This window comes from Podarcis erhardii, assembly GCF_964252035.2.
Source record: "Podarcis erhardii genome assembly, chromosome: 8".
Taxonomy (NCBI): Eukaryota; Metazoa; Chordata; class Lepidosauria; order Squamata; family Lacertidae; genus Podarcis; species Podarcis erhardii.
The window spans coordinates 67,965,122-67,990,157 of NC_138499.1; the positions used below are offsets into that span (position 1 = coordinate 67,965,122).

A 25,036-nucleotide genomic window follows, 5' to 3' on the forward strand; every position below is an offset into this window, starting at 1 on the left:
CAAATGGAGCTCAACTTACTACAGCCCAACTCTGAAGAACATAACCAAGAGTAAACAACTTCTTTCAGAGGTGGTTCTGCAGGTTGTTTTCTGCAGAAACAGGAAAAAATTGAGCATGAAATCCATTTTCCCACAAAAAAAGTAGCTATTCCAGGCTTTCCTCCCTTTTTAAATTTTATACATTGCATCACAACATGCTCACTAATGCTCAGCAGCCTTACCTTGCACAGGCTGCTGTTTATCTGAACAGGAGGAAGTGTGCAAAAAACAGCTATACCCTGAGGACTAAAGGGATTCCACCATTGGACAGTCTTTGATAAATAGTACAATAAGCTGGCATGATTACAGACCATGTTGCACATTCTTCTCTAAACTTTTGATTTGTTATCTAAGGCTGAGTGGAAAACATATGCAGAGAGGGACAGCAGCAAGGAAGCGCTTTCCAAATTATTCCATGAGTCTGCAGTCAGTCACCAAGACTAGTCACTCACCTCATAGCCCTTTTCCAGCAGGAACTCAGCCAAGTATGAGCCATCCTGAAAAGAATAAAGATAGGAAAACGTTATGGAAATGTAAGAACCATCGCATCTGTATATGGTGGTTATAAGCTCCCTCAGGCCTTAAGAATATTGTAAATCAATACTGAACTGGTGACTAACAGCATATATTTAATGTCCAGTTAAATACAAGTATTTGCATATAAATCCTTGGCATGGCATACACCAAGAAGAGCAACTTAACATGTCAACTCATAAATCATTCTTTTCTGTTTCATATTTTAAATTCTCTTTTTTCCCCTCCACTATTTTTTTCAAATGTGTATTACAACAGAACTCGTTTGTTCTCTTTGTCCATTTACTGTCATACTGCTTTTAACTGTCTGTTAAAAAAAATTCCAAGGCCATTGCCAAGGCCATAAGGTCAGTTTATATCACATTTCATAAGAGTACAGTGGTACCTCGGGTTACATACGCTTCAGGTTATAGACTCCGCTAACCCAGAAATGGTCTTCAGGTTAAGAACTTTGCTTCAGGATAAGAACGGAAATCGTGCTCAGGCGGCAGCAGCAGCAGGCCCCATTAGCTAAAGTGGTGCTTCAGGTTAAGAACAGTTTCAGGTTAAGAACAGGCCTCCGGAACGAATTAAGTACTTAACCTGAGGTACCACTGTATACATGTTTTATAAACTTAAACATATGACATGGAGCTAATTCACATGATCACACTTTTTTTTTTTAATGCAGCCTGGGATTTCCCCTCCTGCACTTATAAGGGGGGAAATTACAAAAGGAGAGAGGCATACCAACTAGTGCTGGGAAACAGACTCCAAAAGCACAAAGGGCTATCCTGCGTACCAGGGGCTGTGTGAATGTTCTTACAGCTAGAAATATAAGCCAACAAGTTGTGATTATGGAGGCCAACTGACAGCTTCCCAAGCAAATATTGAGAGGGAGGGAGGAAGAGAGAGGGCGAAAGATAGAGAGAATATTAAAACACAAACTGTGAATTAGTTCCCAGCGGGGGTGAAGCCACCGAAGGGTATAATTTATTTTCGCTTGCACTCCCTCCTTCCAACTATTCTTCATTTTTCACAGATAGAAACCAGAAGGAAACAATGAAATAACAAGTCAACCTGACTTAAAACACTGAATGTGCCAAAGTACCACCAGGTTTCCATGGGATATATCCACCTATTTCTTAAAACTTTCAGGACGCTATCTTCGAGAGCAACAAAATCCACACAAGCAAAGGGTGAAGGCAAAAGTGGTTCCCTAAGTCACTGTGTTCACTTGGAACTTGAAATGCATTATGAAGCTCTGAAGTGGGGGTGGAGAAACCATATCCTCCAGTTGTTGTTATGTTCCAACTCCCATCAGCACAAGCCAGCATGCCAATGGTCAGAGATGATGGGAGATGTAGTTCAGCAACTTTGAGAGGGTTGGTCCCTTCCAACTCTACAATTCTACGATTCTATTCCTCCTTGCTATAAAACAGTGCCCATGGAACATTCACTGCAACACTGATGAGGAAATGCATAAATCCATGCTGAGTGACAGGGCACGGCACACATATGTGATTTCCAATCTTCTCAGCTTTTCTTAAGACTCTTGACACAAATTTTGCTTTCTAGGTTTCTGTAAACTAACATGGAGAGAGAAAACAAAAGTATTGGTGTATAAACATTTACTCTGCTACATGTAGGGATACTTCGAGTCTGGCAAAGTCTGATTACAACCCTGGTTTAGTTTGACAATAACAAACCAGGACTACCATGAAGTCAGTGAAAAGGAAGGGGGAAAATATAAATATGTTACCATTCACTCAATTAAAAAAGAAAGAAAACGCTGTTGTACTGCTCTGCCTTGGTTGCTTTACACATTAAAATCCAGAGATGAAAGTAAAATCCCAAACGAAGAGCGGAGGATCCCGATTATTCGTAACGTTGATGAGAAACAGATCCAAGTACAACTGAACCCTGTCAATAAGGTCTTGTTCTTCTCACTAGGGCTGTTTCTCAAACTTTCCAGCCACACTGGAACATTTCGAACTAGCAGTGGCATTCACTTCCTTTGTATTTCCTTTCCAGGTCTATCAAGTGATAGAACATGACATGACAATGAATGGGAAACAAGCCACTGCCAGAAGCTACTGCTTTTTGATTCCAGCATAGTACTGCTAATTTGGCTGTCCAGTAATCTCACACAATGCACGCTAGCAAAAGGCTTACTTCAAGATACATTATCATAATCCACTTGTCCCACTTCCCTCTTTTCTTTCAGTGAGGTAGTGGTCAATGAACATCACACTCAGAAGGCTGATTAAACTGTCAGTCCACGTTTACAGTTTACCTTATTTCTAGACTTTCAGACCGTTCAACTGAAAGTCAAGAGAGATACTAACGTGACATTATTATAATGTACATTTACAGTACAATCTCATGCATGCCTACTCAGAAGTGTGTGCAGAATCACACTCTTAAAAGATCATCCACACAATCCAAAACTATAATCCTATACCTGGAAGCAAGCCAAATTGAACTCACTAGGACTTACTTTTGAGTAGACATGCATAGGATTATGGTGTAAGGCATTTGTAGAGAAACTCACCTACACTCAGTAAACATGTTGTTTTTAAAAAATCCAATTGGTTTGGATGCCCCGGAGACAGAATAATGCTGATTTTAATCACTATAGTTAGCTTTTGGGTTAGAAATCCTAAAGCAAATCAGAAGTATTAGTCAATTTTGGTTCTCTCAGCTTTAAATTTTTTCAACCTTAAATTCAGTTCTCCATGTTTTGAAGTGATTTGTGATTTAAAAAAAAAAATCCTCATGAAAACTCACCAGTATTTCAGTGTAAATTTTTCCTAACACTTTAGTGTGGAGCTTATATGTGTGTTTTCATTGTGTGGTACTAAAAGCATGATCTTTCCCTTGTGATTTCTGCAGAAGGGCTCTAGTAGGCTGTTCCTGGGAAAGAAAGCAACCCCTTGCCCCAACATCAAGGCTTGATCTACTCCTTTGTGGCCAGTTACTCAAAGGAGGCAAACCAGAGATGAAGGACAAAAGCAACAGGAACCTTGCTTTGTATGAACTTATTGCTCCCCAACCGCTTGGGCATCCCAGCCAACCTTCCTGATTGATTGATTGATTGATTGATTGATTGATTTGCCACTTTTCCACAATGAGCTGTGCCCAAAGCAGCTTACAGCATACAAGCAACACATCAAAATACAAAGCACTGGAAATAAGAGAAACAGAATACAAAACACGTAAGCAAATTAAAAAATGACAAAAAACAACAATTTGGCAAACACAGAATAAACTCTGTATTACAAAAACAACAGCAGCAGCAGCAATCTGAGCTTAAGCACATATATACATAGCAAAACAAGCATTAACTGACAACCACGTTTCTGGCACTAGTCTTGCTATACTCCAAGGAGCCTGGCTTAAATGCAGTTCAGAGGGGAGGGGTCTTCTCACTAGATGACATACAGCTAGCTCTAGCCTTACTGCAGAGGAGGGCTGACAGCAGCAAAAAGCACACATCAGAAAGGGCAATGAGGGCAAGTCTCTTCCCAAACCTTCTGGAAGTACCAGCTGCTGCTGGTGGTGGTCTTACTGCATTTCTTGGGGTATGCAAATTGCAGTCAGTACTTACCCTAATTTTAGATCGACTCCCTTGCGGCTTTCTAAAACTGTTAGCTGGGAGGCTGGGAAGGAGGCCCGAAAAGTGAAGGACAGGTGGCAACAGTGTATGGCTAGGGTGATCAGTTCAAAGAGTGCAGAGAACTACTTCAACAGAAGGCCAAGGAAGAAAACGCAAGGTGCCACAGTTTCATAACATGTTCTTCTTCTTTCAGTTACCCTCTCCCACAAGTTTCCCATACCCTCCACACACTTCTCTAATATCCCAGCAAACACCAACTGGCAAAATAATGCAAGAATCAGAAGACAGCATCACCTAACAGAACGTTCCCTCCTATATTACCATAACACTACTGTCTGCTACAGGTTGCCACAAAATACAAGTTTGTTTTACCTGATTGACTTACTTAAGACCACTTTTTGACATCAACTATATGCCATCCAGCCACTCCGTCCTGAACTGTGTTGTACCAGGATGATCTTTCTCCTTTTGTCTGTCTTGTTTAAATAAAACCTTTTTTAAAAGAAAAACCAAAGCAAAACCCAAATGTTTCTTTCTGAGCTAATTTGCAATTTGTTTTGCTTAGGGGATTTGTAAGGTTGAATGAGTAAGACCGTGACATTGTTCTTTGGCTTAAATTATTTATTCTTTCAACAGTGGATCATTTAGTGTTTGAATAGTTGGTGGAGTACAAGACAGGTTGGTGTTTTTAAGAAACCTCTCTCTCTCTCTCTCTCTCTCTCTCTCACACACACACACACACACACACACACATCAAAAGAACTAAACTCCAACACAAATAGTTATTCAAAGAAATTAAATTGTATATAAAAAGATCAGCCAAATGTGCTTAGTGTCCCACACGCAAGTCAAATGTAGTCACAATCAGGCTGTGAAAAGAAAACACCAAGTACTATAGCACACCATTCATTAAAAAATATGTGACTTCTATCATTCTTAATGGTTCCATTGTGAATAAGCTTTTAAATAGCTCCTTTGTCCAGCACCTAGAATACCACTGACAAGTAAAAATGTGAAGTAGTTGTAGTTCATAGCTCAGTGCAGCCTGTAAGTTATCGTTTTGAAAAGAACTATTCTGGGAATGTTTTAAACTATACCCCAATGTATACCAAATTTTGTATGTGTTCACGGAGGTTATCTTGCAGCCATAGCCAAAATGGATTATGACATTTATATTTTGTAACTGTGAAGACCGAAAATATATTTTTTTAAAAAAATGTAATTTCTAGTAAACTCATGTGCATTCTTAAAACAAATTAAGGTACCTCTACTTGAGGATATCAGTTGCTGGTTAATTTCAGCCGAATTATACTTATTGAGGCATTAGATCCTTCGTTTTTTCATTGTGTTGCTCGCCTATTTATTTATTTATTTATTTTTCTCAGATTTACTAATTATCTTAGTAAATGGATATTGTAACATTATTGTATTACAAAGGTGAACCTTTTCTAATGTGATAAATAATTACTATGAGTATGTCACTAGAATGACAGCAGAATACAAGGTGGGACAGTGGGATCACAACTTATGCTGGTTTTACTTACACAATCACATCTTTATGTGGATCGCAATAAATAAATAAATAGAAAGGCTTACTTACTAGGCTCTGCATAGCTCCCAGGGCTATCCACAAAGGGAAAACCCTGTACAAAAAGAGCTTTTTACGCCCTCTGCCTTGCTTACTGAGCTCTGGAGACTCGTGGGAGATCTTGGACAACAACAATCTCGCCAGCTCTCAGGGGACGGTTCAAGAGGTCATTCTGACTTTGCACAACTTTGCCTTTACGTGCAACTCCCATGAACATAGCCCTTACAGAAGTTGCAGTCACACTGTATTCAACTCCTTTTTACTCAGAGTACAACCATTGAAAGGGACGCAGGTGGCGCTGTGGGTTAAACCACAGAGCCTAGGACTTGCCGATCAGAAGGTCGGCGGTTCAAATCCCTGTGATGGGGTGAGCTCCCGTTGCTCAGTCCCTGCTCCTGCCAACCTAGCAGTTCGAAAGCAGGTCAAAGTTCAAATAGATAAATAGGTACCGCTCCAGCGGGAAGGTAAACGACGTTTCCGTGCGCTGCTCTGGTTCACCGGAAGTGGCTTAGTCATGCTGGCCACATGACCCGGAAGCTGTACACCGGCTCCCTCTGCCAATAAAGTGAGATGAGCGCCGCAACCCCAGAGTCGGCCACAACTGGACCTACTGGTCAGGGGTTCCTTTACCTTTACAGCCATAGAAAGTAATGGATTTACTTTGAGTGAAACCTAATTGATTATCACTCGTAGTATCTGTGAAGTAGGACATCCGAAATGCTATTGCCAGTTGGTCATGGTGGATTTAGTATGATCACAGCCAAGTCCTTCTTCATGTAGGTAACAATAATACAAAGTTGGTAACATTAGCATGAAGCAAAAACCAATTCCCTCTTCTGAAAGGCCTATGGCTGCTGAGTAAACCTGTTGCCAATTTTATTATGGTTATTCACATATTTTATTTTTATATCTTTATTTCACTGGAAACAGCCTAGAGTCTGAACCCCAGTGGCCTGACTCACATAATGTCCACAGATGTTGATACAGGAGCAGTCTGGGAATCAGTGTAATGGCTCTCACAATAGTCTGGTAATTTATACATGAGATCTTAGAAAATATGTATAAAGGTAATGTTCAATATTTAAATTTTTAAAAAAGACTTCTGAAGTACTATCACAAGAGTCACATGCACATTCTGCCATGTTTTACAATTCCAATGCAAAATTAGTTACTTGATAAAGATGAGGATTCATATTCATTATATGACCTCATTTACGCATGTCAACATCTCCCTAATATAGAAAGAAAACATATAAAAGTGCTGTGTTTGTGTGGTTTTATACTGCTTTTCTTCACCAGTGGTAGCTCATGACCTGGAATATGTCTTATTACACCTACCAAGGCAGTACTCGTTTATTGATGTGTCCCTCAGGGAAAAAAATTGGCTTCAAGTTCATGCGACACCTCTGTTTCTGCAACAAAATAACACCTTCTCAATCCAAGATGGAAACAATATGAAAGTTAATTTAAATGTACTTTAAAAAATTAAGCTGCTTTATATTAAAACACATTATCAGCTTGATTAGGGAATACAATGATAAATTTGATTAAAATTTTAATTTGGATTTATATTGTGCAAATCTCTCACACTAGTAATTACCTTTACATAAGGCAATTATTTCTACACATGCATAAACAATTGTTTAGACTCAAAGGCAGGATCTCCAATACATTAGTGGAGATACTATTCTATTTTAAACAAAGATGCAAGATTATTTAAAGGGCTGAATTGTATTTGTGGAAACTATTTAATGTGTCTATTGGAATGGCTGTAAAAGGAAAGCTGGGTTTCCTCTTCTGGCTAAAAGTAATTAAAGGGTAGGGGGATGTCCTGTGTTAGCAAACTCAATCAGCAGTCTAGAATTCATTTTGGAGACATTTCACCAACTACTCCCTCAGTTTTTCAAAGGAAACATCTTATTTCCTCAGTTGTGAGAGAATGGGTTTGACATTCAATACACCTGTGAACCTAACAGCTACAAAAGAAGACGAATTCTTGCGAGGGGAAAGTCCCTCTCGGTGCCACTGGTCTCTGCTGGTTTTGATCTCTAATTAGGTTTAGCCAGTGATATTTTTCTAGAAAAAGAGGTTCTGGAATCCACCATGAGCACCTCCCTCATTCTCTTGGAATGGCAATGGCGCCCACTTGAAAGGTGTCAGAACTAATTACATCAGGCCTGGCCGATATGGCCAATCATCAAGGATGATGGGAACTGTAGTGCAGTATCTGGAGGGTATCACATTGGCTAGCCCTGTCCCGAAAGGGTTCAGGATATAACAAGGTCCCTACTGTGAACTTACCCATATATAAAAAGGCTCTGCTTCAAGGTCCTGCTGCATATTACACTGAGCAACGGTAAACAATTACCTGAGGCAGACCCTTCTCAGCTCTTAGACTGTGGCACTTCCACTCTAGGGATGTTCACCTTGCCTCACCCTTCTTGGCCTTTCGGCAATGGGTTTTGGCCTAGGACTCGCCAATTGGAAAGTCGGTGGTTTGAATCCCCGCGACGGGGTGAGCTCCCGTTGCTCGGTCCCAGCTCCTGCCCACCTAGCAGTTCGAAGCACATCAAAGTGCAAGTAGATAAATAGGTACCACTGTGGCGGGAAGGTAAACGGTGTTTCCGTGCACTGCTCTGGTTTCGCCAGAAGTGGTTTAGTCATGCTGGCCACATGACCCGGAAAAACTGTCTGCAGACAAACGTTGGTTCCCTCAGCCAGTATAGCAAGATGAGCATCGCAACCCCAGAGTCATTCGCGACTGGACTCAACTGTCAGAGGTCCTTTACCTTTTTAGAAGTCCTTTGGTTCCAGCAAGATTTTGAGAATTTTAAGTTTATGCTGCTAAGAATTGTCAACTCTACTGCACAGGCACTAAAAGGACACAACAGAAATGCCTGTCTGTCTCATAAAGCTGGTTGACTGACCAAAGAGTGCTCACATGGTTCCTCAGCATCCTGGGAAAAAAGTGACAAGGCCCCTTGTTGTTCAACATCTTTATAAATGACTTGGATAAAGGAATTGAGGGGGTGCTAATCAAATTTGCAGATGACACCAAACTAGGAGGAAGTAGCTAATGCTGCAGAAGACAGAACTGGGATTCAATATGACCTTAACAAATTGGAGAACTGGGCCAAAATTAACAAAATGAATTTCAATAGGAACAAATGTCAGCTTCTACACTTAGGCAAGAATAACCAACTGAACAAATATAAGTTGATGGACACCTGGTTTACCAATAGTACATGTGAAAAGGGTCTAGGAGTCATAAAGACCACAAGCTTAACATCAGTGTGATGCAGCAGCAAAAAAAAGGTGATGCTATTCTAGGCTGAATCATCAGAAGTCTAGTGTCCAGATCAAGGGAAGTAATAGTACCACTCTATTATGCCTTGGTCAGACCACACCTGGAGTAATGTGTCCAGTTCTGGAAGCCATGATTTAAGAACAATATTGATAAGCTGGAATGTGTGCAGAGGAGGGCAACTAAGATGATCAAGAAACTAAGCCTGATGCAACTGATAGACTATATGGAACTGGCTGAGATGACCGGCAGAATCCGAGACCTGGGAGAGGAGACGGTTGAAGAAGACTGGAAGAAATTCAAGATTTATCTACAAAAATATTGCAAATTGTATGAATGTTAAGAAGGATGCTAGATCATAAATAATTTGGCACCACTAAGTTAGATGGAGTTATGAAGATAAGTGAGTTTTAAGAAAAGATAAAAAAAATTTTTTGGATAATTACTAGGTTACATTTAAATTCTTAGGATTTGAACAAAGGATATCTAAAATTAGAGAAACAACATGGGAAAACTAGATAATAAGAATGGAAACAAGGTGATAAATTGCTGGCAAAATTTTATTGTGAGGAACGCAGGAGCGGGAGACGTGAGGGAGTCCAAAGAAGTTAAGAAATTATGTTAAGATACATGTTATATTGTTTCTTTTTTGTGTATTGTATTCAAAAATTGTTAATAAATATTTATTAAAAAAAAAAAAGAAACTAAGCCTGATGAGGAACAGTTAAGGGAGTTGGGTATGTTTAACCTGGGAATGAGGAGACTGTGAAGTGATATGATAGTCATCTTCAAATATGAAGGACTGTCACATGGAAAATGGAGCAAGCTTGTTTTCTCCTGCTCTGGAGGACAGACCTGAACCAATGGGTTCAAGTTACAATAAAGTAGGTTCTGTTCTAAACATCAGGAAGAACTTCCTGACTGTAAGAGCTGTTCGACAATGGAGCAGACTCCCTCAGAAGCTGATGGACTCTCCTTCTTTGGAGGTTAGTAAGCAGAGGTTGGATGGTCATCTGTTATAGATGCTTTAGTTTAGTTCAGTTGTATTGCAGGGGATTGGACTAGATGACCCTCAGGGTCCCTTCCAACTCTATGATTCTATGATGCTATATGTGGTAAATAAATCTAATTTAATACAACAACTCTGAGCTTTACAGACTCTGATGACAGGCATGAATTGGAGAGGCTGTGCTATAGAACCTGAATTATGTGTGCAACCTATATGCATGTAGCAAGGTGGCTGAGACTCCCCTTGACCACAGACCACCTACACTGAGGCCATGTTTGACAGATTGGCAAGCATGCCCACCTGTATATCACCTGGTGCCATTTTGCCTGTGTGGGCTAAAATCAAACTACAAGGGGGAAAGCACAGCGCTTTGCAAGCACTGCAGATCAGCTGATTTTTCAACCCCCCTTTTGACCCAGCTATCATATACAAGATCAGCTGTAGAAAGGTGAGGGTGGCTTGAGCTAAACAGCCTCATGGGCCAAACAGAGAGACTTGGCAAGTCTAATTAAGCCTGCAGGCTGAATGTTCCCCACTGCTGGGCCTACGCTTTCCAATTGCTTGTCCATGAACTTAAGAGTTGTTAGGAAACCACTGTCACACAGCATGAGATGATGATGCAGTCAGGGAATTAATGTGGAAACCTGGAGCACATGGAGAAGCCCCTATGAGTATCTGAAAGGCTCTTCATATCCCTGACTAGGCACTTAGGATACAGACCTGAAAAGCTGCAGAGTATTAGCAGACCACAAAAAGAAGGAAAAGTACTGAGGAACAACAAATTCTAATGCACTAGTGACTACGGCTTGGAGTGAACAGCTACCAACATGTTTAACTGTGTTGTTCTCTGGCTTTTATACTGAAATTTACTGACATAGCTTCTCTGTTTAATCTATAGGGTTTTAGATCCCCAGTTACTCAGTTATGTGGTTTAACAAGTTAGCTTTCCTTACCCTTGACAGAAGACCACCCTTCGCTTGGTAATAAATTGTTTTACAAGTCCAACCTCTTGCTCTCATATCCACTTGCTCACTGTCTGGAATTCCATTAATAAATTTTATCAGTGAACCTCTTCAGACATAAAGCAGTTACAGAAGGTATGTAGTTTCAGCATTCTCAAAGAGCGGAAAATAAATTGTTCAAATGGCAAACAATTCACAGGCTGTGAGTCTATCCAGTTTACTTAGCAGGGTAAAGCAATCAAAATATGTTGGAAGGCATCATCATCTCTCAGTGGAATTGTACAAGGAATTCATTTATTCCACACAGCATTGTATGAAGTTTTGCAACACTGTCAAATGTTAGAACTATTTTAAATTGCATCTGCTAGGTATACTAGAATTCTCGTAATTGGTGATATCCCTTAATATCCTTGTTCACAACCTTACTTAAAAATATTAACAGGTTAACACATTCTGTATTATAATTATAGATTAATTTATCATGAAAGTTTGATCAATGTTAAGATCAGAATTCTAGGTCCATGACATTAAAAATGCCAAAAGGCACATTTCATCTAAGCTATATACAACAGGAGCCACATCTCCCAGCTGAATGTAATATGTGATGTTAAGAAGCTTATGTTAATGAGAAAAATGTGTACTACTTCAGTTATGATCCTCCTAAGAAAGATTACTTTCTTGCTGTTTAATAACAGAAAAGTTGCGTTGTGGTATGAAATATCTGGCAGCAAGGAAAACAACAATTTCTGAATGCTATGGTTAAAAATATTTACCAATCACAAAGGTCTGGAAATAGCTGGAAATTTAACTTTCCATGAACCAGAAGGTAAGCTTAAAATTACACTTATGACCAATGTTAACTACAGCACCAGTTTAGGATATTAATGGAAAAACGTCAGAATGTAAGTAGGACCACAGACATTTTCAAGGCAACCTTTTTTGCAGTTCTCTGGATGTGAATAATCTGCACAGACTTGCAAGCTAGCCAAACAGCAACAAGACTTGTCACATATGCTGACATAGAGAAGTGTAAATCCTCTAATATCTGATGACAAAACCAAACTACACTTTTCTATTCAGTTGCACCGATCACTTTCCATACATTCCACACCTGGAAAGTAGTTGAAGCAGCCAATAACTTAGAAACATACTTTGGCAGATGTCTATCTTGGAAACCACCAGAACCATTCATATGCTTCAAGTCAAGCAATGTACTTCAATCATTTGATAATATTAAAAGAGACTTCAGCTGTTCGTGTGCTTTCCCAAGCAACGGCACAAAACTCATACAAATAATAGCTATTTTATGAGTTAGATTTCTATCCCATCCCTCCTCCATATATAGTGACTTATATAGTTCCCCCCACCCCAATATTCTTTTACCATCACAACAACCCTTGTTAGGCTGGTAGACAGTGAGTGGCTCAATATACTTTGCAGTACAGGGATCTGAATCCATGACTTCTTGAGTCCTAGCCCCATGCACCAACTAGGTGGAGCTAAAATTATATATAGCAGGTTGATGTGCTTTGGTTAGTAACAATGCATGCCACCTGCATAACTCCACAAATAATCTACACTGTTGTAGACCAGATAGAAAGGTACACGTTACCCTTTGAAAATAAGCTTGCTTTTGCAAAAAAGAATCCATATATTTATCTGTAGTATTTATATAATCACCTCTCAAGAAAAAGTTGCCACAAGTGGTGTGTACAAACTATAAAGTAGCTTACGAACGTATTTGTAACACTGGTGCTATAAAGTTTGCTAAGAACTCTGGCTGCCTACATAGCATCAAGTCAAGTTAAAGCCTTTATTGTTAGTGGGTAATGCCCCAAACAGAAAGGACCAGCCTACCTGAAGGACTGCCTGTTCCTGTATACACCAATCAGATCACTGAGATCATCTGGAACATCCACCTTGACTGCACCCCAGTGACTTCATACTAGTTTATTTATTTCATAAAGCGTACATACCACCTGACTGTGAAAAACAGTCAAATTGTTTACAAAAAAATTATCAGTTTAAAAAAACCTACTTAAAACATTCAAACTAATTCATTTCTAATGTTTTAAGTGCCAGTGCTTTGGAACACTGCTATTACTTTCATTTGACTTACTGCTTTCTTTTATAAAAAGCAACTCAAACAACTTAACAAGAAAAGGACATGCATTAAAACCAACTGAAAACTAAAACAGAGTGAAAGCTGGAAGTTCCCACTCAAATCAGACAGGCACTCAAAGTTCTGATACGCCACTGCCTGCTGAAAGTGTTTCTGTTTCACCAAGCATTTTAAGAGAATTAATTTGATCCAGGTGTTGGTCATTTGTTCTGCACTCTATTATTTTATAATAATGGTTCTATTGTAAACCACCGTGCTCTTTTTGAACGAGTTGGCAGTTTTTAAATACATAAATGAAATAAATAAATAGAAGGTCTTCTAGAACAAAGGTCTTCCATCCTAGAACAAAGGAAAAGGTTTCCATGCCTTGGGTCTCCTCGGGTTCAGGCTGCTTTGTCCATGGGCAAAGAACAACTATTTTATGCTTCTGCAGCTACATATAGCTTTGGACATTTTTCTCTTACATTTTGAAGATATTCAACGCTTTCCTAAGAAAGCTTTTAAAAAACCACTTGTGGTGGAAATTTAACTTTTTTTTGCCTGCAAAATCTTCCTCCTCTCTCAAACTGAAAAATTAAGTCAGAAAATCCAGCCATCATCAGAAAGGAAAATACAAGAATGAGTGATTTTGAGGTCATTTTGCAAACCCTTATTATGGGAACCAGACAACTGCCATATTTAGAAACCATATTAGTTGGTCCTCAAATGGACAGCATTGGTAGAATGATTTCTGTTCAGGTATGGCTTTGATGAGTTGGTTACCAATGTTGATGCGGTCAAGGCCAAGGCTAAAAATCAAATCAAGGATTTTAGGCATAGTTGTGATGTTTATTCAGGTTAACCAATGGGTATCGTTGCACAGCTAGCCAAAAACCACCATCGTTTTGAAGATTGGGCTTAGTTTATTTTTTGTCTTACACATTCACATCAAGATTTCAGTCCAGTCACAACCGATCCTTATGCATAGGTTTTAATTTAGTCCCCCCGCCCACCTGCGGCTTATAGGTTGTGCTTGAAAAATGAACTGAAAATGTAAAATAACTTGGTTTTCAAATGCTGTAGTATAATGAAACATATTGTGCAAAACAATAGTTTCTATAATGGTTCAAATATTTAAAGAATGATACAATAATACAAAGTGGAAAGCAAGCTTTCCAACATTTTCCGACCTATATTCTTGAGCCATCTGGTGGCATGTTTGTTTCACTGCAGAGGTATTCAGTATATATTCTTGAACAGGATCTCACCTCTACCCTTCCAGGTGGCAATTTGACATTACAGAATTCACACATAGTAAAATTCAGCAATACTGTGGTAATAAAGCAACATTTCATTTGCTTCTGGAAACCTGCTGGAGGATACTGGTTACATTACGGATGGACTGTTTCAAAAGCTACATTGTGAATCTAAGTGTTTCACAGTAAGCGCTGAATATTACCACCTCTCGCAATCTGCATGATAAATCTGACCATAAACCTTCCTTCTTGGCATTCAATACCTATCCCATCTAAACAGAAATTGTATTAGTGATTCATTTCTTAAAGAAATGAGCTCTCATATCCAAGATGTAAAACATAAAATTATTCTTTCTTAAGGGCATGTGAATTATACCATGCCCCAAAAGACTGGATACAGTTCAAAATGCTAAATATAAATTGTTCTCCTGCTGCCAGCACTTTCAAGAGAACACATCGAGTGCTTTCGCCTATAGTGGTCAACAGGCCGGCAAAAATTGATAATGGGCATTGCACTAAAGTAAAGCCCTGATTTCAAAAGAACTTGCTTCCTATTAAGCTTAGTGTAAAAGGGTATTTAGAAGGGCTGTCTCTAAGAACAATGATATACCATATTTTGCGCCCCATAGGACGCACCTAGTTTTTTTTTGGGGGGTAATAAAGAAAAAAAATTATTTCCCCCCCAGTTGCGGGGCTGGAAGAACCAGGTCGGGGAACAGCGGGAAGGCTCGCTCCGCCTCCCCGCTGTCCCCCGAGCTTGTGGGGCTGGCGATGGGGAAAAGTGCGCTGAGCCCAGGACTGCAGGCAGCTCTGCGCAGCCATCGGGAGCCAGGCGGGACTTCGCGCCCCGCTCCCGATGGCCGCGCAGAGCTGCGCTGAGCCCGGGACTGCAGGCAGCTCTGCGTAACCCTCAGAGCCGGTCTCCCGAGGGTTGCGCAGAGCTTCCTGAAGCCTGCATTCGCCCCACAGGACGCACACACATTTCCCCTTCATTTTTGGAGGGGGAAAAGTGCGCCCTATAGGGTGAAAAATACGGTAAATAACCATTATATGATTAAGTAATTTCTTAGAATACTGTAGTACATTATTGAAATCCAGCCTTCAGCCACTTCTTTTTTTGCTCAATGTTAGGCAAGTTAAATACAGGACCTAATCTCCACTAAAGCCTGTAAACAATAAATAAATTTAAACACGTGGGACCTATTACAGTGGTACCTCGGGTTACAGACACTTCAGGTTACAGACTCTGCTAACCCAGAAATAGTACCTTGGGTTAAGAACTTTGCTTCAGGATGAGAATAGAAATTGCACAGCGGTGGCATGGCAGCAGCAGGAGGCCCCATTAGCTAAAGTGGTACCTCAGGTTAAGAACAGTTTCAGGTTAAGGACGGACCTCCAGAACGAATTAAGTTCTTAACCTGAGGTACCATTGTATGTTGGAAGCTGAAAGGTAGTCAATAGTTCCAATCTGAAGAAGAAAGCTGCATTAGTGCTGTTGTGTAAACCTTTGCACAATAGTTCTTTCAGTGCAATACCACCACATTGGAGTTGCGAACCAGAATTAGAAAAATGATGATGCTCAAACCAATTCACAAAACAGTTGTGCAAAGACATACACAAGAGATTTTGCAGTGCCAGTCAGAACTTCGCTCGATTTGGGCTCATTTTTCCTCACACAGGTTGAAAACAGCTCTTCTGTGATAGGAAGAGTGCTTCTGCCAAGAGAAAGGCACATTTGGATTCAAATAGGATCCTCTCTTAAACCCTAATCCTGAAAATATTCACTCGGCTTCCAATATCCCTTTCATAGAAAACAAAGTCAAGTGTACAGCAACAGGTTGAGCTTGCGGGGATTCTTGAAGGGCATTAATTATCCAGTTCCTCGTAGCCATTCTGGCTACAAGCCCAGTTTTGCAACAGACAACTTTAGTTGATTGCAATGTACTGGGAGAGTGGCACAGTAGCTATAATTGGATGCAACATTAAACCATAGTTAGGCACTACCTGAAAATGCCTAGCCTTCTCCTGAGCTTGCACATGCCTCCTTTCTTCCTCCCCTGTGGCTCAGTAGAGGACCTTGAAACTATCCAGTACTTTCTTAATTGCTTATCACAAACCAAATGAAGTTTAAAGCATTTGCTTGCACGGATAGTTAACCTCAGCTTGTTGCTTTAACCAAACCAGGGAGCATCATTTAACAATAGTTAATCTCAACAAGCTAGTTTCATAATCAGTAATTTGAAGTTGGCTTGTTTTGAACAATCAGCCCCAAATTTGGATAAAAAGCCCAGGTTAAAAAATGCAAACGTTTCCAAATTCATCCTCCCCACCATACTTGATTTATCAGCAGCTCTAGCTTTTAATTACTACAAAAGTTAACAGAAGTTACAAAAATACATAAATATGATTATACAGTTAGACATACCGTATTGGCCTGAATATAAGCTTCACTTTTTTTCCAAATTCTGACCATGAAAAGTTAAAGTGTGTCTTAAATTTGCGACCTCACAAAAAATGGCTTTTATGATATCGCTGCTGAAACAGACATTTGGTAAAACGGAACGGGTGTGAATGCCTGTGGAATTTTAAGGGAGCGGCTTATATTCGGGTATTGTCTTTTTTTCCTTTTCCCCCTTGAATTTTAAAGGTGCAGCTTATATTTGGGTGCGGATTATGTTTGGGCCAATATGGTAATCACACTTAGACAGTTATGACATAAATTGATATTGATATAATTAATATGACAGGGAAAATCAACCAACAAATGACACCAACCAACAACCCTGGAGGCTTTGGCAGTCACATGGATATAAATTTATATCAAAGAAAATATCCTATATTTATTAACACGTTCCAAATTTTATTCAGTGACTTTAAGAGACAGTGACTGACACACCCCACTGAGCTACTAAAAGTTTAGCTGTAGTTTGCAAATTCCAGACAAGTTCTCTTTTCTTACAGTGTACCTTGTTAAATTTTTTTTACCCAGGCATTTGCCTCTTATTTGAGTGTTGGTTAGTTCTGGTATAGTACTTCCTGATGATGATTTGTAACAGTTTGATGAGGCTTTTAAAAATGATATAGGATATATTTCTAAACTTTGAAGCTTATATTGATGTTTGACTTGTATTTTCTTTACTTTGTTAGACCTATGGGTGCTCCTACTGGAAGAAGGGCAAGGGGCAAAAATGATGTGTAAATAAATGTAATAAAATCATTAATGGTTATAGAAATTCCATTGGTTTATAACACAAGTTACATCCTCTTCCAGAAGACTGAGAATTGGACTTTTTCTTATTCTGCCCAAACCACTGCCCAAACCTCTTACCCTTATCTTTGCTTGGATATATTTGACTTAACTGATAGGAAAGTCATATACAATTGTTAAAGTAGTTTAAAATAACTTGCTTTTATAGTAATACATAGACATAAGGTTAACTGAGCCTCATGAAAAGATATTTCATCACATGTGGGTTAATACTGGGTAACCCAGCGTCTTCCCCCCTTTCTTTTCTTCTTGACTAGTGTTAATAGCAGCAAATAACTCGGTGATAACCTTTGTAAAAAACTGTCACATTGGAAAGAGGTTAATAATAGATTAATACTCATTTTCATTTGTCAATGATTTTGCTCAGTGGCTTTCAATACCATTCAAAGTGGTCCCTTCTGGACTGTTTGTCTGGATCAGACAATATTTAGAGAAGTTACAAATAAATTATGAGAATGAGAGTGATTATCATGATTTCTTCCTCCTTTGAGAAATCAAATAGCCTGGTGGAAGTCTTCAAAATATTTACTAACTACCCAGAAAGAGAAGATGTCAGGTACCAGCTGAAATGACTCATATCTCCAGAAATTGCATGGAATGAAGTGAGACTGGCCTTCTTCATCAGATGTGTCTTCACCATCAGTACTATCAGGGACAGAAAAGTTTGTCCTGGCGGAACATTTGCTTGTAAATTCCTAAAGATATGCAAACACTCTGAATCAGACACAACAAATCTATAGATGGGCAGTTAATAACTTATTTTCTTCACCAATTAAGATGTGTTTTCTCCACCTATATTTTAAATCAGGTGAAGAAGAAACAGCCAAGAGAAACATTTGCTGTTTTCCCTCCTTCCAAGATGCCATGTTATGCATCATACAACAGGTCAGCATTTAGTACATATTACAAATTTGTGATGAACACAGAAGCAAATTGACTAAAGTCCTGGAGTCTCAGTGAAACCTTATAGGAAAGGGGGAAAGCAGGATAGATAGGAATTAGTTTGTAACAAGCACTTAAGTACATAGAATTCAAAACTGAAAAAGGCAAACAGGCAAATATGTTTCCCCCATGTTTTTCACCCAAAACCACATGCTTTGCTTTAAGTTACAACCCTAACAACATTTTACTAGATGTCCTTCATTCTTCCATAGTTGCTAGTCAGCCAGTAACAGACAACTTTGCTCTCCTTCCATTAGTTTGGAAGTGAGAAGCCATAGGTAAACTTTTTAAAAGCATCTGGTCCTCCTCTGATAGAATATGCACAACTATTTCTGAACTCATAATCCAAAACAGGGGTGTCTAGATTTTGAGATGAGAGCAATTAGCTGCATTTAAGAACTAATTCACTGATGAAGAAACGGGAATACAAAAGTTCTTTCCTTCTCATATTGTAGGTATAGAGATTTGTGAGATAAATTGTTTGCAGACTTCACAGGCTACAAACATACATACCTACACCAGCTCTGGATTTCAGAATAAAGGGCACAATTTTGAACCCTATCATCAAAAATTGTAATGAGCTAATGTGTTGCCTTGCCACAAAGCATTAGCAGTTTCTATTCAAATACTGTATTTACTCGAGTCTATTGCACCATAGAATCTAATGCGCACCTCAATTTTCAGAACCTTGAAACCAAAAAAAGTATTCGCTGAGAAATGTAAATGTGCCATCAAATCTAATGTGCAGCTTAATTTTCACAACATAATTTGGCCAAAAAAGGTGAGCATTAAATTCGAGTAAATACAGTATATGAATAAGAAACAAAAAAAATTATAGGCCAACTATCTTCAACACTTACAAATTATTTTTACTAATCGTTGTTTTCATTTGATAAATATAATGAGGTATCAATGAAATTCTGGTAAAAATTGTATATTATTTGCATAGGGATAAATCACAACTTGAGCAGTAGAAGAGAAACTATTTTTTCATGCTTATTTTTAGATTCCTTGTGTCTAAAGTCAAAACCGAAATTAATTGGTGCAGAGTCCCAGCAATCACAGAGAAACCTTAAAATAAACTTGGAACAAACATGAGAAAAGAGTAGAGCAAGACAGAGTAAAAGAAGTACATAATGTATTCCTTCCACAAGCAAAAAAAGAATAGTCACAATCTGTAGCTTTAGATTCTCAAATCTAAGAATTAAACATGACTGTGCCCTTCTTTCACCGTATGTTTGTAAGACACCCTTCGGTAACAAACAATATTTATAATCAAACCCTCAAAATCTAGTAGTCTTCCTTCCAGCAGGCAGGCTTCCGATTCCTGGCTAGTACACTCACCCATATCAACATGAATTTCCTAAAATAGTTAACACACACACACACACAGCATCCATTACACACAAACCAGCAAGAAATCTACCTTTGACTTGCATCCTACTTTTCATCTCACCATAGTGCAGAAGTTAGATGATGTTATACAGCATATTGTTTAAAAAGTACCAAGATTCTTTAGCACTCCAGGAAAACACTGAAGTAACTGTAGCAGCTCTGTATCCAGCATATCTGAGCAACTCTAAACCAGTTTTAAAGAAATCAAGTTTCATAAAAGGAAGTGATCTCCCCTGTCTAGACACCAAATTATGGAACATTCCTCCCATTTCTATTTAAAATATAGGTTATATCTAACACATAGCAAGTATAGTTGTTTACCAAAGGAAAAACCCAACCTAACCTAAAACTTAAAATGTTAACTATTTATTTTCCTTAATATGTAGCAGTATTGCAGATATATTCCCTCAAAATAATATTTCTTTCTTTGTTATATTGGTTCCCAGCCCTTTCCAAAAATCTCAAGACTGGATACAGTAAGAATAAAATTACTCTTATCTAAAAACAAAAACAAAAATATTGCACACAAACCTAAAATAAAATACAGTCAAAACAAAACAAATTCCTTCCAGTAGCACCTTAAAGACCAGCTAAGTCAGTTCTTGGTATGAGCTTTCGTGTGCATGCACACTTCTTCAGATACACTGAAACAGAAGTTTCCAGACCCTTCTATATAGTGAAACTATATAGTCTGGAAACTTCTGTTTCAGTGTATCTGAAGAAGTGTGCATGCACACGAAAGCTCATACCAAGAACTGACTTAGTTGGTCTTCAAGGTGCTACTGGAAGGAATTTGTTTTGTTTCGACTATGGCAGACCAACACGGCTACCTATCTGTAACATAAAATACAGTGTCAGATACAAAAGGGAAAATTCACATCTATCTATCCCCATTTCAGCTTGGGTGAAAAGTTGCACCTTGGCACACCACAGAAATGTGTACAAAGTATGCGCGGGACACACAATCAAGGGAAATTTTATAACTTGGGAGCCACTACTAAGAAGGCTCTTCCACATGCTACCACTCCTCAAACCTCTGAGGGTGGCTGAATTGTTAACAGAGACTCTATGGGTGAATGCTTTTTCTGTTTTGGTCTGTGTGGGGTGAGGTGATCTGCCTGGTATATGGGACCGCAGGTGCATAGGGCTTTATATTTCAAAGACCAAGACCTTGACAAGGGCCTAAAGTGGACAGGCAGGCAGTGAAGTTCCCTCAGAACAGGTGTTACGCGAGCTCTCCAAGTCACACCTGTAAGTACCCTTGCAGCTGAATTCCACACCACCTTGAATGGAAGCCCCATACAGAACACTCTGCAATTATTCAGAGGAGAAGTTATTAGAGCATGGATCACAGTTGCTAAGCCTTCTCTCTCCAGGAAGGGCTATAGCTAGGCATCAAGTGACAGATTGGATCAAGCAGCACAAATTCTTAAAGCTTCCTGAGATATGGTCAGTGGACAGCGCACCCACAAGACTGGTTCTCTATGCCTAAATCTACCCCCAAACCTGTGGTTGTTTAAATATTAGCTGTTGGTGGTATATCCAATGGAATAAGATAATCAATCATTGACTGCTTCTAAAAAGTGACTGGACAAGGATCAGTTTACTGGCATGTGGCTGAACCTATATACCAGGCATAGGCAAACTTGGCCCTCCAGATGTTTTGGGACTACAATTCCCATCATCCCTGACCACTGGTCCTGTTAGCTAGGGATGATAGGAGTTGTAGTCCCAAAACATCTGGAGGGCCGAGTTTGCCTATGCCTGCTAGATACCAATAAACAAAGCTGATGCTTATCTTAAGTGAACTAAGGAGAGGTCTATTTCTTAGCTGAAGGAAACTTGAAAGATGTTTAGGAAATCAGGAAAGAGGGAAGAAATGATAACTTTCTCCCCTATTTTCTAAATATCTGAAAAAAATCTTATTTTCAATCACTTGTAAATGAATTGTGAAGAATATATTCATTCCTTTAAGGGGCAAAAGCATATTAAGATAGCATGCAAGGCACATGCAGTTACTTCTTGTTCATTTGAAATATTTCAAGTATTAGTAATAAACTACTTTTATTGCAAAGCAAGTTGCATTTATGGCCTGTTCGACATTTACTTTGTGCCCTCTAGATTTGTTGGACTGCAACTCCAATCATCATGGCCAGTGGTCAGAAATGATAAAAGTTTTAAGTCCAACAACATCTGGAGGACCACAGGTTCCCCAGCCATACTTTGCAATGACTTAGAGATCTGCTTTAAAAGGGAAAAAAGAAATCAGTTAACACATAAATATGCTGGAGCAGTTCCATCACTACAAAACTGCTCTTATTCTAACCAGCCAAATCTTTGGCTACAGCACCTAGTTCATTGTACATTTTATTTTGTTATTTAAAATAATATAGGATTAATTTTCTGTTAAAAGAGTTTCAGTATTCTACATTTTTTAAAAAAGAAGAAAAAAGATGAATTAGAAAATAAAAAGATGCCCTTGCTACAAGAAGCACAAATGTGTGATTAGTTAAATTTGGACATTCTTAGCACGTACAAAACGCAATTGAGAAGTGAGAAAATAAAGAAAATAAGTATTTAAAACACAAACACAATAATTCAATAGTATACTTATTGTACAAAGCCTAGTGGAAATTTGTCTAGAGTAACTCAATTACAGGAAGTCAGGCATAAAAGCTCTGGTTTACACCTAGTACTGTAGTTGTACAAATGTAAAAAAATGGCAGAGATCTCAGAAATATATTAAACCCTTCTATCATTTTTCTAACTCAAAAAGTAGTCGTTTACATAAGACACTCATTTCCATTAAAACCTGGTGTAAATGATTGCCCTCTAAGTAAATGGTATCAATATTTGCTCTACTAAAAATCACAATAACCTTTGTGTGTTCACAGATAAGTAGCCACTCCAAATGGCCCATTATACCGGAGCCAACAGAGACACTGCTCTTGCAACAGAAAACAATACTTCATTTTATATTAACACTACACTAAACCTTGAATACCTATTCTTGACTTACTTTCAAAAGAAATTACAAGTAAGATTCTCCACACTAGTAAAAAGGAAACATCAAATTCAAGTCCGGTAGATAAATAATGGCCTCCAATTGGAAATTGCAGAGTTTGGAGAAAATGAAGGATAAGGTGCGAGACTGGTTACATTATGCTCAGATTAAAGAAGTTTTTAAAAATGACAAAAAGTTAGGGTTCCAGGTGGAGAAATCGAAGTTAGAAACAGAATTGTTAGAACCAAAGACCAAGGTACTATCTAGAATGTATAACTTGCTGCTAAAATGGAATACACAAGACGAAATGGTTAAATCGGCTATGATAAAATGGGCACAGGACATTGGGCATAACATTATGTTTGAGGACTGGGAAAGGTTGTGGACCACTGGGCTGAACTTCACCACATGTAATGCTCTGAAGGAAAATGTAATGAAAATGATATATAGATGGTACATGACCCCAGTTAAACTTGCCAAAATATACCATTCGTCTGATAATAAATGTTGGAATGTAAAGAAAATGAAGGAACATTCTTTCACCTCTGGTGGACATGCCCTAAGGTGAAGGTCTTCTGGGAAATGATATATAATGAGCTGAAAAAGGTATTTAAGTATACCTTTACAAAGAAACCAGAGGCCTTCCTTCTGGGTATTGTCGGCCAGAAGGTGTTAAAGAAGGATCGAACATTCTTTATGTATGCAACAACGGCAGCAAGGATTCTCATCGCAAAAAACTGGAAAACTCAAGATCTACCCACACTGGAAGAGTGGCAGATGCAGCTGATGGACTATATGCAACTGGCCGAGATGACTGGCAGAATCCGTGATCTGGGAGAAGAGAAGATGGAGGAAGACTGGGAGAAATTCAAGATGTATCTACAAAAACATTGTAATTTGGTTGAATGTTAAGAAGGATGCTAGATTATAAAAAATTGGCCACCACTAAACTAGATTTAAATTTGATGATAAGTGAGACTAAAGAAAATATAAAATTTTTTTGAAGAAGTGCTAGATTATATTTGAATGAGTGGACATGAGATTGTAAACAAGTTGATAATTTGTTTGGAAAAAAATTTTAACGATGTAAATGGGAGCGGGAGACGTGAGGGAGTCCAAAGAAGTGATGAAATTGTTGTGATAGAAGTAAGATCGTTTATTATTTGTGCATTTATATTTAAAAACTTTAATAAATATTTATATATATAAAAAAAAAGATAAATAATGGCCTCGCCAAACTTTTCTGTCTCGGCATTTCTCCATTCACAGATCACCAGAAAATTAAGATATGAATTGAATTTCAGTTATCTGAGTGGCTTCAGTTATCTGGGACAACCCAGCCAGATTATAAACACAGCCGGGTTATAAATAATAAAATTATCATCATCATCTGCAGTGACACCAACAGCTTGGTATAATATACAGTAGCACCTCGGCTTATGTTACCCTCAGGTAACATAAACTTTGGGGTGTGATAGCAGCAAACCCAGAAATGTTTCACTGTGCATGCATGTGCAGAAGCACTCTGCTGCTCCATGTGCATGCACATAAGCGGTCTGCTGCCGCGCGCGAATGCACAAAAGTGGTCCCTCTGGTTGTGGAAACCTCGGGATCCAACCGGAGCTCCAGAACGGACCCTGTCCACAACCATAGGTACCACTATATTCCTATCCAGGAAGTGAAATCTTAATTGACTCTAGGAACCTAAGAAGTTGCTTTGCATTGTGTCAAACCATTGGTCCAACTAGCTGAGTACTGTCCCCACTGACTGGCATCAGCTCTCCAGGGTTTTAGGCAGGAATCTTCTCCAGCCATACCTGGAGATGCCAGGAATTTAACCTGGGACCCTCTGCATGCAAGGCAGATGCTCTGCCACTAAACTACAGCCCTTCCCCATGGTAAGTGTGGTGTTTGTACGGAGCCCCCAGTCATCTCACGGACTATTGATGTGTACACCACTAATCTGCTGCCACCAACCAGGTCCTCCCCAGTAAATCACTTAGTCTCAGTCAGGTTCTTAACAAAGAAGAGTGTAG

General features: G+C 38.9%; 1 protein-coding gene across 2 annotated transcripts in view; it reads right to left on the reverse strand.

The window, feature by feature from the left end:
* GMDS (GDP-mannose 4,6-dehydratase) overlaps positions 1-25,036 on the reverse strand; it is a 298,993-nt gene that overhangs the window by 267,174 nt on the left and 6,783 nt on the right. For both annotated transcript variants that reach the window (XM_081873145.1, XM_081873146.1), the window contains exon 2: positions 492-536. In XM_081873145.1, coding sequence (XP_081729271.1) covers positions 492-536 — 45 coding nt within the window. The remainder of the gene's footprint in view (positions 1-491; positions 537-25,036) is intronic.